Source organism: Leucopleurus acutus, assembly GCF_964270905.1.
Source record: "Leucopleurus acutus genome assembly, chromosome: 5".
Classification (NCBI taxonomy): Eukaryota; Metazoa; Chordata; class Mammalia; order Artiodactyla; family Delphinidae; genus Leucopleurus; species Leucopleurus acutus.
Window position 1 is genome coordinate 2,291,883 of NC_139147.1, and position 13,235 is coordinate 2,305,117.

The 13,235-nt window shown below is 52.7% G+C and overlaps 1 protein-coding gene across 1 annotated transcript; it reads left to right on the top strand.

The window, feature by feature from the left end:
- Window positions 1-8,345: 8,345 nt before the first annotated feature.
- Window positions 8,346-12,333, top strand: CSTB (cystatin B). Its single transcript, XM_082839741.1, has 3 exons — window positions 8,346-8,585; window positions 11,496-11,594; window positions 12,021-12,333. Exons 1-3 carry the CDS (start codon window positions 8,520-8,522, stop codon window positions 12,147-12,149), a joined length of 294 nt encoding a protein of 97 aa, XP_082695867.1. The 5' UTR covers window positions 8,346-8,519; the 3' UTR covers window positions 12,150-12,333.
- Window positions 12,334-13,235: the final 902 nt, after the last annotated feature.

Here is a 13,235-nt window from a genome sequence, read left to right on the forward strand (position 1 = left end):
CACGCTGTGTTTGTACAAACGGTTCAGACTCAGTGAGGCACTCTTATCACAGCTACGGTAATGGGGACCCTCCCCAAATGCACATTCCCAGGTGCCAGCTAAGGGCCAAACTCATAAGCAGGACTTTGTAAGGATAGCACGAAGGCCTTAGGTTAATGCTTTTCTGCACAGGTGAGGTAGAAAATATTTTCAGCTTTGTGAGCCAAAACAACTGCTCCTTTAGTGCAAAAGCAGCTATGGGCAACATGCAAATGAATGTGTGTGGCTGTGTTCTAATAAAACTTTATTTACAAAAACAGGTGATGGGCCAGATTAGGCCCAATGATCATAGTTTGCCAACAAGTGATGGAGAAGAATGTCTCTACTTTTAGGAAATAACTGCAAAGTGTTTGGTGGGGATGAAGTGTCATGTCAATAGATAGAGAAACAATCACACACAGGGCACACAAGCAAATATGGCAAAATGTTAACAATGGTTGACTCCAGTGGCAGGAATACAAGCGTTCATTGCCCCATTCGTCCAACTTTTTCTGTTTGAAAAAGCTATTTAAGTTCTTTCACCAGCGGTGGCGCTGTTGAACAGGACAAGATCCCTGCCCCAACAGCCACGTCTCAGCGGAGGTGCGGGGCAGTGAAATAACAAATCCTTGTACTCCAGAGAGGAGGACGCTACGTGCTTTTTCCTAAAGCAGGAAAAAGAAGACAACAAAGCCTAAAGAAAAGAGCAATGTTAATAGACATTCAGTGAATTTCTGACAGGGAATTTCACCAAAAGAATGCAATGAAATGCACCAACATATACTTTAAAAATATACCAATACTTGACAGCCTATACAGCTATTAGACACTGACAGCTAACGAAAGATTTGTTGCATATTCAGTGTAACTAAAAAATACATGCTTTTGTTCAGACAAAGTAAAATTTATATTTTAAGGCAGGATGAGGAAATGAAGCATAAAATTCTCTCTGTCCGTTAGGGCCTTCTCACTCCCCCTTTGATGGCAGTGTGCGTCCGCATTACACAATAACCGGACCTCCTCAAAGGTGGGAATGCCTGCTCCACCATAAAGATCAATTTTTTCCCTTTCTTCTGACGCTGGCAATGTAACTTCTTAGAAGAATAGTGTACTTTCCCAACTTCGTAGGGGGTCGCGGTGACCTGCTGCTGGCTTTATACGTGCTACCTGGACTATGTATCCTTGGTGAACTTTATTTAAAATGTCAGTATGTCAGTATATGACCACGCCTTCGACTTTTAACAGGCAGAACAGTCTTTCCTGAAAGACTTCCTCCTGGGTTATAATCCTCAATTTGGCTCAAGTAAAATTCTTTTTTCTTCTTGTCAATTGAATTTTAATCGACAATTCTAAATGCAAAATTATCCTTCTTTAGGAGACTTTTCAAAGTCCGCTGTGCATCGCAGGCAAGAACCATCCATGGATACTAAAATTAGTGGCAAAAGGAGGATGACAGACATGCTATTTGCATAGCCTCAAAAGTACTTATTGGTTACAATGGGGAAAATAGTAACTTTACAATGGAGAAAACTGGTAGACATGCCTGCACTCAAGATGGAGGTCTACATCACCAGTGCAAGGCGTATGGACATCACACGCCCTTGAGATGATGCACTGAAAGGACAGCATCACTTTGGTGGTGTTCCTGCCCCAAACACACGACCTCCACCTGTTCAGGAGAAACATCAGAGAAGCACCCCGCTGCTCAGAGCTGCTCTCCAGACCCAAACCCATTCTCTCCATATTGTGTGCTCCTCCCCCTATATGATCCCTCAACGGTTATTATAGAAAATCAGGGCAATAAAAAAAGTTAGGGGAGGAAACCAATCATGGTCTCATGGCCTAAAAGAAAAATTTCTGACAGATCTGTTCTTTATTTTCTGTGCATAAGATTCGTATTAATTATATGTTAATATATTACAGTAATCACACTATGTTGACAGTTTTGAAACTGCTTTTCAATAACATATCTAGCATTTTCCTATGATATTTTCTCAAGAATATGCAATATTCCAAAATAAACCTTTCTTCTAAAAGCAAAAAGGCCTTTAAATAAAACTTTGGGAAAATACTGAAAATCACAGAAAGTTGTTAAATACCCATTCCCCACCCCCTAGTGATGGCTACTGTTAACATCGGTGAATATCCGTCAATCCCACAGGTGCCTGGACCCCACCGAACCCCAGGGACTCGGAATCTCCAGGGAAAAGGGCTGGGGACTCAGCATTTCAACAAGCACCCAGTGCCGCCAACATCAGGGCCCTGGCAGACACGCTCTTGTAAACACTTCCTCCCAAGTACACAGGGCTCCTTGCTATGGACGGAGGCTGGGCATGGAGACGGCTTCTAAATTCTGGGATGGACATTTTATAGATAAATCTCCTGTCCATCCATTATATTACTTTTCCTTCAAATAAATTCCTGGCATTGACTATTTTGTTCTTTCTGGCCACACCACATGGCCTGTGGGATCTTAGCTCCCCGACCAGAGATCGACCCTGCACCCCCTGCATTGGAAGTGAGGAGTCTTAACCACTGGCCACCAGGGAAGTCCCGTTTAGATTTTTTTTTTTTTTGATGTGGACCATTTTTAAAGTCTTTATTGAATTGTTACCATATTGCTTCTGTTTTATGTTTTGGTTTTTTGGCCTTGAGGCATGTGGGATCTTAGCTCCCCAACCAGGGATCAAACCCACACCCCCTGCATTGGAAGGCGAAGTCTTAACCACTGGACTGCCAGGGAAGTCCCTCAATTGCTTTACTTTGCAGTTTTGTTTTTGATTTACAAAAGTATGTAAGTGTAACTGAGCAGGACTCTGTGGGGCCTTCCCAGGACAGACTGTCCCCCCAGCGTCCTCTGCCTGCCTCTTGTCTGTAGAAAAACTTTAGCCAAAGAATAAACTTAATCAGAGAGGAGACAACATGCAGAAGCAAAGGAAAGCTGTGAAACAAGACAAAATAATATAGTTTAGGCATTAAAGACAAGGACCTGGGACTTCCCTGGTGGCACAGTGGTTAAGAATCCTCCTGCCAATGCAGGGGACACAGGTTCGATCCCTGGTCCAGGAAGATCCCACGTGCCGTGGAGCAACTAATCCTGCGCGCCACAACTACTGAGCCTGCGCTCTAGAGCCCATGAGCCACAACTACTGAGCCCGTGCACCTAGAGCCCATGCTCCACAACAAGAGAAGCCACCGCAATGAGAAGCCCGCGCACTGCAACGAAGAGTAGCCCCCAGTCGCCACAACTAGAGAAAGCCCACGCACAGCAACAAAGACCCAACGCAGCCAAAAATAAATAAATAAGTAAGTAAAATTTTAAGTTATAGAAGTATAATTAAAAAAAAGTACTTTAAGAAAGAAAAAGACAAGGACCTCTTGGGACTTCCCTGGCAGTCCAGTGGTTGGGACTCTGCACTTTCACTGCCGGGGCCTGGGTGCAATCCCTGGTCAGGGAACCAAGAACTCGTGAGCCCCGTGGTGTGACAAAAACAAAACGTCAAGGACCTTTAACTCCTCCTCAAAGTCTGTAGATAATATTCTGCGCCACGTCCTTTGAGCTATTTTGCAGATACTGAAATCCCACCAGGTGGAAGAAGTTAATTACATGATGACAAGACTACAGCCGTGACATGAACTGCTGGTCTGTCTTACACAATTCCAAGAACCGGCCTCAAGGGGATGCGAACAAACCACTTCTGGAACTGAAGACTAACTGTACTTAAAACAATCGAAGGGCAGTGATCCCATCACCGCGTGACTAATTTCAAGTCGACTATCAGAGCTGACTGCGCTCTTCTTCATGCAGCTCCCCCCCACCAGGGCCTGTGCACCCCAGAAACGCCCCTTTAAAATCTCTTGTCCCCTGATCAGCAAGGGGGAGTTGATTCTTTGGGACGTGAGCCCACTTCCTCCCCAGGATTGCCAGCTTCCTCAATAAAGCTGCGTCTCCTCTTACCCAACACTTGGCCCTTAGCATTGTATTCCTGAGCGATGAGCAGCCCAGCGTGAGTTCCGTAACATAAGGAGTCAAATATTCATTTAATGCCTCCTATGTGATGGGTACGGAGGCAGGAACAGTCCCAGTGCTGCCTGTCTGTCTGCTGGGGACCTGGACAAGGGTCCCTAGGTCATTAGGAGACACAGAGAGAACAGCTGGATGGCCGAGGGCAGGTCAACAGGTGCACCCAGAGAGTCCCCTGCCCCCATCTGGGTCCCGGCCTTTCCCTTCTGATTCTTCCGATGCTTCTAAGCTTAGAAAATCCTTTGCCTACATTAGTTTATAGCAACGGCTCTTCAAGATGTACATCTGTTCCCTCCCTTGAGTCGTCCCAATTTCTGCACCTCCTTTCACCTTTCAGAGGGGGCTCAGGGCTGTCTCTGCTCGAGATGGCTGCTTCAAGGGTCCTGGCTCGGAGGTAAAGCCACTGTCCGCTTTGCTTCCAGCTCGGCCAGGCAGACAGGCCTGTAATGGGTCCTGATGCAGGAGGCTGGGCAGCGATGTGCCCAGGTGGGGCACCTATGTTTAGGTTTACCTCCACTGATATTTCCTTTGTTATTGAAGATGAATAGGTAAATGTAATAAATGCTTACTTGTTTAAATGTTTCATCTTTCTCTCTTTTTTTTCCCCCACCCAAAGGGTCTCTTGGGCTAGAATTTAATTAGCAGCAAATTCTGGTGATGACATGTTTGCAATAAGAAACACAAGCAACTGAATAGAATGGGGCACAGGTGTATGAGTCACCTGCCTAAGCGTGCCAACAGGGAAACACACAAGCCAGGTTGTGAGGAGGACAGAATACGCCCCTTTGGCATGTAGACTATTCTGAGCTGTAGGCAATCGGAGCCAGCAGGCTCAGGACAACTATGACCTCTTCCTTAACTACCTGAAAGAATTGAGATGGGGGCCTGTACCAGAGGAAGAGTTATTACCAGAGATAACTTTTTTATCTGAAACACTTCCCTGCACAGCAGGGCAAACATTAATTACCAGACTCAGCTCTCTGTATCGCCCCATGAGGGGCCCTCCTCCCCTTGGGAGCCCCAGGCCCCCGTCCCATTCCTCCCCTTGGGAGCCCCAGGCCCCCGTCCCATTCCTTGAGGCATATAACCTCGATTGCCAGGCTCACCCTTGGTCTCATATCTTTGGGGCTCCTACACGTAAGAAATTAAATTGAGAAAAAAACCCACAAAACACCTTGGTTTCTTCTGACTCTGGGAACATCAGAGATCACAAGTGAAACTCCAAAATTGCTGGAATTTAAAAGTCTGATCCTTCTGAACAGGGATTTCAAATTGAAGTGAATGTCCTCGGGACTCTAGATGGGGACACGGGATACTAGGTCTCTTCCCCTGGCTCTAGTAGGATAAAAAGCTGTGTTGTCAAGGAATGAGATGAATGTCAACATTTTTCAGGGCATTTGGGTAGAAAAAGTAATGCTAATTATGGGTTAGACTTATGTGAGTATAGTAATCATAGGCAATGATAGTGGTAACATCATCAACTCACCCTAGGGCTCAGATACCGTCCCAAGCATTTTATGCTCATTAATTCACTTAGTGCTTCATTTAAGCACAGAGAGTTTCAGCAGTTACTCCTATGCCACACAGCAGGTGCAAGGAAAGGGTGGATCAGCATTCAAGAGTTTGACCTTCAGAGCTTGCCTTCCACGGCAGCTGGAAAACATGTCTGGACCCAAACCTGCAGCAAGAAAGCAACATTGACTCCATAAAGCAGCATGAGACAATGACTATACAGACAGACAATGGCCAGACCACGTCCATGTGACAAGAGACCCACCATCTGTGCAACAACCGTCCAGAAGCCAAACCACAGCCTCTGCAGCCATTGGCCCAGAATGTCAGGAGGTGGCCGTGACCGTCACCTTCCCTAATTTTTGCCCCATCCCCCTTCTAACTCAGGACAACCAGAGAAGGCCCAATATGCCCCTGAAAGCAATCAAACAGGACGCCCAGCTTGCAGTGGGCCTGCCCACAGCCTCCCCGGGCCCAGAGACTCCATCAGGGCACACCTAGTGTAAGCCGCCCCCTCCTCTGCCTGCCTGTGAGTCTCTGTCAAAACCCAAGTGATGGTGGTGGATCCCCTGCTCCCGCCCGCTCCGAAAAAACAAGCCTTTCCACAGGTGTTACCCTCCTAGTTCTAAAATGCGAGCACCTGCAGACCCAGGTCCAGCGGGGACGGAGGGTCAGGCGTAACGAGGCGCCTCAAGGTGCCCCCCCCACCGCCCCGAGCTGCAGGATGACAGAAGCCACAGAACCGCCTGCCTTGCCCTTCCGGGTCGTCATTTTCTGACGCTTTGTTTTTGACACAGAGGAGTTTTCCATTTTTATGGGGTCAAATCCGTCTCTATTCATTCATTTGTTCAATTATGAATTGTGGGAGTCTTGAAACCCAGTCCTGTGACTGGTTTATAATTAACACTCGTGTCCGGGTGTCTGTTCTTGTTTTCCCTCTTGTCCTAGCCCATACTTGTTTGATCACATTTTTGCCTAATCAATAAGGAGCAGTGAAGGTCAGAGGCTTGGAGCCACAGTTCCAAGAAGCATCACTGGTTATGTGCTGTTCTGAGTCATCTTCCAGGGCAAGATGACCTTTACAGAGTATGTTGACACAGACTCCGGAGTCACAGACCACCAGACCAGACACGTAGACGGCAGATGGCTCAGATGATTCACCCCAGCTCCTCTGTCCTTCCCCTTTAAAAACTGCGAACTCGATTTTGCTAAGTGTAAATTGGGAGTGCCAGTTCACGTACACTGCCTGTTTAATGATCTTTGATCTATTCATTGGAGGAGTTATTTATATATCGTCAGATATGTGTAATGAGAATATTTACCCCAGTGGGTGGTTTGTTGTTTCATTCTCATAAAAATGTCTTTCAATGAATAGTTCTTTCTTTTCATTAAATGCAAAAGATCAATTAAGAAAAATAAAAACTGCCAGCTCAGACCAATGAGGAGTGGACCTGAGGCTTCCCTCCTCCCTTGCTTGGAAGCCTTACTTTGCTGCAAACCCCGCTGTCAGGGTTCGGCTTTCTGTGCTTGGGCCTTGGATGGGTGTCAGTCTCTCCTCCCCCTCCCCCCAGGGCTCAACCACATGCTTCCCTGAACTTACAGACCAGGCTCTGCCCTAGAAAGTACCAGAAAGGCTCACCTCCCCACACACTCGCTCACGGGCCACTCCCACTGGGCCTGCCAGGAGGCGAGGCTGGGCCTCTGCCCGGAGTCAGCACCCAGTGATGGGAGAGGCCCAGTGACCACCGAGGTGCAGTCCTGTCGGGTGGGGGGCAGCTGGATCTTTCTGAAAGGCCAGTCCTGTCCAGACAGTTCCCAGCACAGGCCCCACCCTGCCCCAATATGACGGGGACCCTTCTCATCCCAGGATGTCTCAGTCCCAAACCAAACCCCGTCAGAACCAAGCCCTTAACTAACTCCACCCACCTGCCCCCACCCCAGCCTGAGACCCCGGGAGTCATCACCTCCCCATCACTGGACTCCTTTGTGCCTCTTCCGTCCACCCACGTCAGCCCTTCACTGTGTCCCCGGGTCACAGGCCCACGATGTTCACAGCAGCCCACACGACAGGCCAGCCCAGGTGGGGCGCTGGGCCGGGCCGTGGGATGAGGGGCGCCAGGCAGGCAGATGCCCGCGGAAGGGAGGGCCTGCCAGCCCGCCCCTGCCCCTCTCCCCCAGCACCCCCAGCTCCCGCGCTGGGCGGGGGCTTCTCTCCCCTCCGCCCTCGGTCCAGCTGCCCGCTGCTCTCCGTACCCCAAACGCCCCTGTCGTTTCAGGACCCACTACTGTCATCTCACGCAGTGGGTCAAACTGTGGGGACCCGGAGACCGAGACAGGACAGTGGGGTCTGGGGGCACTGTGTGGTCCGGGAGGCCAGAGAGGGGTCAGGATGGGCCAACTCCGCCCCGCGCCCTGCCCCGCACCGGGCCGGTACCCCCGAGGTCCCCCGCAGGGCAGTGCCCGGGGCAGCGCCCGCCCAGCCACCGCGAGAGCCGGAGCACCACCCTTCCCGGGAACCTGCGGACCGCGCCCGCGCTCCCACCCACATCCTGCAGGGCCCCGCCCACCCTCTCCCCGAGTCCTGCGGCCGCGCCCCCATCCCGCCCTCTGACTCAGCCGACGGGGTGGCCGACACCAAACCCAGGGAGAGGGGCCAGCCCTACAGCACACGACCCTTGGTCCCGAGAAGGTGCCTGCCGGGGGTCCCAGGCTGCGGCCTGCTCCCGCCCACGGTGCATCCCTACCAGGGCGCCCCGCGCCCCATTCCCGTCCCGGGCGCCCGGCACGCCATTTCCGGTCCCGGACTCCCCCCAGCCGCGCGCCGTGGTTCCGCCCGCGCGTCACGTGACCGCCGCGCCAGGTCCGGCGGCTTGATTTCGGTCAGCTGCTCCCGCCAGAGTTCGGTGCTCGTGCGCGTCCGCTGCTCCCGAGTGCCCGCCGCCTGGTGTCCACGCCCGCCGCCGAGATGATGTGCGGCGCGCCCACCCCCACGCAGCCGGCCACGGCCGACACCCAGGCCATCGCCGACCAGGTCAGGGCCCCGGGGGGCGGATGGGGTCCTGGGGGCCCGGGCAGCCCGTACGCATCGCCGCTGGGACAGAGGCGGTGCGCCCGAGCGCATCCCGCCGTGGGCTGGGCTGGGCGCAGGCCGATGCCCCTCCCCGCCTGGGAAGCGCACCCGCGAGCGGAGGTGTCCACAGGGGTAGGGCCGCGACGTGCCCGTTGGGGAAAAGCACTTAGAGAGCAAACGGTTCAGTAGGAGGGGTGAAGTAACCCTGAGTGAGTCCGGGGACGGGGTCCACAGGCGTCCTAGACTCAGGCTGTTATTCTAGCACTTCCGTGTACGTTTGAGGTTCTCTCCAAATGAACAGCTTCGAAGCGCAGTCCAGCCTGGGTCACGGAGGCAGAGCCTGGTTCGGACCCTGGGCAGCTGTCGGGCCGGGTTCCGAGGAAGGCACCTGCACCCAAGGATCAGGTGAGGGTGGGAGGAGCCGGGCCTGCCCTGCCTATCCTCGTGTGTCAGCAAAGTCGGCTCTTGACAAGCAAGACCCCTTCCCGCCTCTTCGTGGTTTTCCAGGCCTGAGAATTCCCCGCTTGTCATGTGAACTTTAAATGTGTGTCAGCTCACTTGGGAGGGAAGGTTACTGTCTCAAAGGGCCCCTTCATTTGGGGTCAGTTCCTTGAAAGTGATATGTTAGTGGACCGTTCTCACTGCCCCTGGGAACAAGGAGGCTGCCTTTGTGCTGGGTGGTCTCTGTGAGGGGCATGGGCACCATCTGGTGGCCCTTTGTACTGATGCTTTTGGGACAGTCTGGGCTGCACATGAGAAGATCAGAGGCCAGAGACCGGCCCGGGTCAGAAGGACGTCGTGGTGCTGCACTCCGCCCCCGTCTCCTCCAGCCCTGTCCTAGGGCCCTCCCTGGCCCTCTGCCCCACCTGGTCCCCTCAGGGCCGGGAACTGGCAGCTTCCTAAGTGACTCGGGGCCTTCTGCACACCCCCTGGCTACAGCCCAGCTCATCTTTCTCCTGGCCGGCAGGCAGCGGTGTCAGTGACCTGCCGTCCCACAGGCCGTGGCCTGGCCTGGCGTTCGCCGCCTGCACATGCTCTGTCCCGCCACCTCCTTTAGGGTTTTCTCAAGCCATCAGTCCTTGCACAGGGCGGGGGCTCTGTGCAAGCCCCCCTGAAGCAGAGAGAGAGACGATTCCATCTCAGACTCCCAGGAGTGTCTGTGGGTGTCACTCACCCCCCTGGCCTTGTAAACTGTTTGCAGGGTCAGTTCCCTGCAGACCTGGCAGGCACCTGGCAGGAAGAAGGGCCCCACGGGGGAGTGTTCAGACGCAGGTGGGCACCAGCCCCTGGGGACACGCGCACCGCCGTGGGAGCCGTGGCAGCTGCGTGGAGAGAAGGCGGCGCGCCTTCTCACTTCCTGACCCTCCCTCCTGTCCTTTCTGCCCACCTTATCCACAGGGAGCTCCCCTCCCTGAAGGCCTTTGCCACAGGGACTCGCTGGCATGTGTGGCGGTGACGCCCTCAGCTCCCAAAGCAGCCTGCTTCCGGCTCCAGTGAAATCCTCCGACCCTCTAGGACTGGTCCTGTGACTGCACTGCAGAGTCAGCGTGCTCTAGTGCCTGCCGGTAACCCAGAGAGCAGCCGGAGCGCTTTGAAACTAGATCAGGTTTTAAAGTCAAGACAGAACAACCTGCTCCCCCCTTCCTCCATCAGAATGCTCGGTTCCCGAAAGGCCAAGACCCTGGAAAACAGGACTCATCGGAAAGTGTGATTACCGTCTGACACGAAGAATCAGGGACAGCCTCCGCCCAAAGGCACTGCACGCTAGAGAAGTCATCTAAAAACGCAGCAAAGCAATTTCCCTGCAAAAGTGTTATCTGCTGCATTGTCTGTCACACAAGAAATTGGGAATTCTTAAGAGAGTTAAGGCACATCTAGAAGATGGAAGATTAAATTTAATATTAAATTTAGTTTAACGTTTTTAACTGTTTTAGCTTTCAATTTTAAAAGGGTAATTAGGGACTTCCATGGTGGTGCAGTGGTTAAAAATCCTCCTGCCAGTTTAGGGGACACAGGTTCAATCCCTGGTCTGGGAAGGTCGACATGCCGCGGAGCAACTAAGCCCGTGCGCCACAACTGCTGACCCCGTGTGCCACAATACTGAAGCCCGCGTGACACAGCTACCGAAGCCCGCGTGCCTAGAGGCCGTGCTCCGCAATGAAGAGTAGCCCCCACTCGCTGCAACTAGAGAAAGCCCGCAAGCAGCAACAAAGACCCAATGCAGCCAAAAATAAATTAATAAATAAATAAATATAATTTCTTTAAAAATAAACAAATAAAAATGTAATTAGGAACTTCCCTGGTGGTCCAGTGGTCAAGAATCCTGCTTCCAATGCAGGGGACGTAGGTTTGAGCCTTGGTCAGGGAACTAAGATCCCACATGCCGCAGAGCAACTAAGCCCACGTGCCACAACTACTGAGCCTGTGTGCCACAACTACTGAGCCCGCACGCCGCAAGGGAGAGCCCACGTTCGGCAACTGAGACCCGATGCAGCAAAAATTAAAATTAAAAAAAAGAATTTAAAAGAGTAATTAAAAAACTATATATACTCTTTGCAATGAACTGTCTGTTAAGTAAAAGAGAAAAACAGTGTATGAACTTACATACGTTGTCGTGATGATGAAAATATCAAACTATTCCATGCCTGGAAAAGAAGGGGAAAATGATACAGAGAAATAGTACCGTTGAAACTCGGCAGAATTAGAGAGCTGTTTTCTATACTTTATCATCAGAGCTGACAATTTAATGTGTCTGCTCAGTTGTGAAGAACAGTCATGTTATAGAAAGTCTGTAGAGGGCCGGCATCAGAGTTCAGCCATGACACTTAATTCAAGTAAGTGCACGTGTCTCTCCGTTCTCTCCTCCCCCAGGTGAGGGCCCAGCTGGAAGAGAAGGAGAAGAAGTTCCCGATGTTCAAGGCTGTGGAGTTCAAGAGCCAGGTGGTCGCCGGGAGGGTCTTCTTCATCAAGGTGGGATGTCAGCCTCTTCGGAAGGTCTGGCCTGAATTGGGGGCGCCTCGGTGCCTGGGCAGGGGTGCTTAAGAGGGTCGAGTGGCAGCCCCCAGCTTCAGGGGGTTGCTGGCCATCTAAAATGAGCATGCGTGTGCACGTGCGCGTGTGTGTGTGCACGTGTGCACACAGCCTCCTGGAGGGGAGGACCGAGCCTTTCGGGGACTCGGGGCTCTGATGGAGTGAGTGTGGGTGCCGGGTGCTGGCTGGGGCAACGAGGGCGTCCCGTGCACTCGATGGAGGAAGGTGGGAATGTCCTCAGCCCAGTCGCTGGTCACCTGAAGGGACATGGCCTCCTGGCACCCAGGGCCTTTCTCCCAGTCCAGCCGAGGCCAGTGGAGCAGGGGTCGGAGGCCACACCCGCCCCTCACTGGACTGTCTTTCCAGGTTCAAGTGGATGATGATAACTTCGTGCACATTCGAGTATTTGAAAGCCTCCCACACGAGAACAAGCCCTTGGCCTTGGCCAGCTACCAGACCCACAAAGGCAGACACGACGAGCTGACCTACTTCTAGTCCCGATTTTGCACAGAGCCCGTCGCCCATGTGGGTCTCTCCACTGCCAACCTGTGTCTGGGACCTCACGCGGTGCCACTCGGGGTGGGGGGGGGATGCACCTCTCCGGTGTCTCTATTCCTCATTTTCATTGTGTTCATTTGTTTCTCCCAGTCAATGATCTTAAGTAAATTACTTTCAAGGAGGGCTTGTGTTATCTTTAAATGTATGTATTTTTTCAGTGTTCACAAATTTTCTGTTTTGGGGTTTTTTCTTCATCTGAAGCCATAATCACAGTAGAGAGGTGTCACGAGGTGCGAGCTGTCCAGGGTGGAGCCCCCGCTGGGCCTCGTGCGGCCTGAGACCCCTCCCCCTGAGCGGCCGAGCAGGGGTGGGGGATGCCCAGGTCACAGCAGGCGGGCTGTAGACCCAGGATTCCAGGAGCCTGTGTTCTAACCGCAGCTCCACACGCCTCCGTTGCTGTGACTCTATCCTGTCTCTAAAATACAAGATTTGAGGGAATTCCCTGGCAGTCCAGTGGTTAGGACTCCGGGCCTTCGCTGCCGAGCGCGAGGGTCAGTCCCGGTTGGGGAATTAAGATCTCGCGAGCTGCGTGGCGCGGCCGAAATGAATAAATACATAAGTACGCGAATACATTTTTTTCAGCAAATCAGATTCTAGAGCATTAGCTCGAGATGTCCTCAGACACACTGGCACATTTCTGGCTCTGGTATAGAGATGGTCAGGTGTGGGCAGGCGAGGCGGTAACCCTGCAGGTACCGCCGAGCGCCATCAGCCTGCAAGGCTGTCGCGAGCTCAGCCTCTGGGCTGCACGGGGTCTGCACCATCTCCCACCCCTGAGGCCCCTGCCCACCTGACGCTCCCCATGGCCGCCGGCACCCAGGAGCCAGTCCTGCACTTCCTGGGCGTGTAGGGCATTCCTGGCCGCTAGGCCTATGCTTCCCTCTCCGCTTGGCTGACCCGGCTGGTGACTGGCCTGGAGCTCCACAGGTGGCACAGGTGCATCTGGAAGGGAAGAGTGTGGGTCTGTGAGGCACCTGCCTCAGGTGTGTGGCTGTTGCTTGGTCTCCAGGCGCGGGCGCTGAT

Excerpts from the sequence above, each read along its gene's own strand:
- CSTB (XM_082839741.1), top strand. The coding sequence starts at position 8,520 with ATGATGTGCGGCGCGCCCACCCCCACGCAGCCGGCCACGGCCGACACC. Across the intron at positions 8,586-11,495 it reads CCCAGGCCATCGCCGACCAG|GTGAGGGCCCAGCTGGAAGA; the intron begins GTCAGGGCCCCG and ends CTCCTCCCCCAG. Across the intron at positions 11,595-12,020 it reads GGAGGGTCTTCTTCATCAAG|GTTCAAGTGGATGATGATAA; the intron begins GTGGGATGTCAG and ends CTGTCTTTCCAG.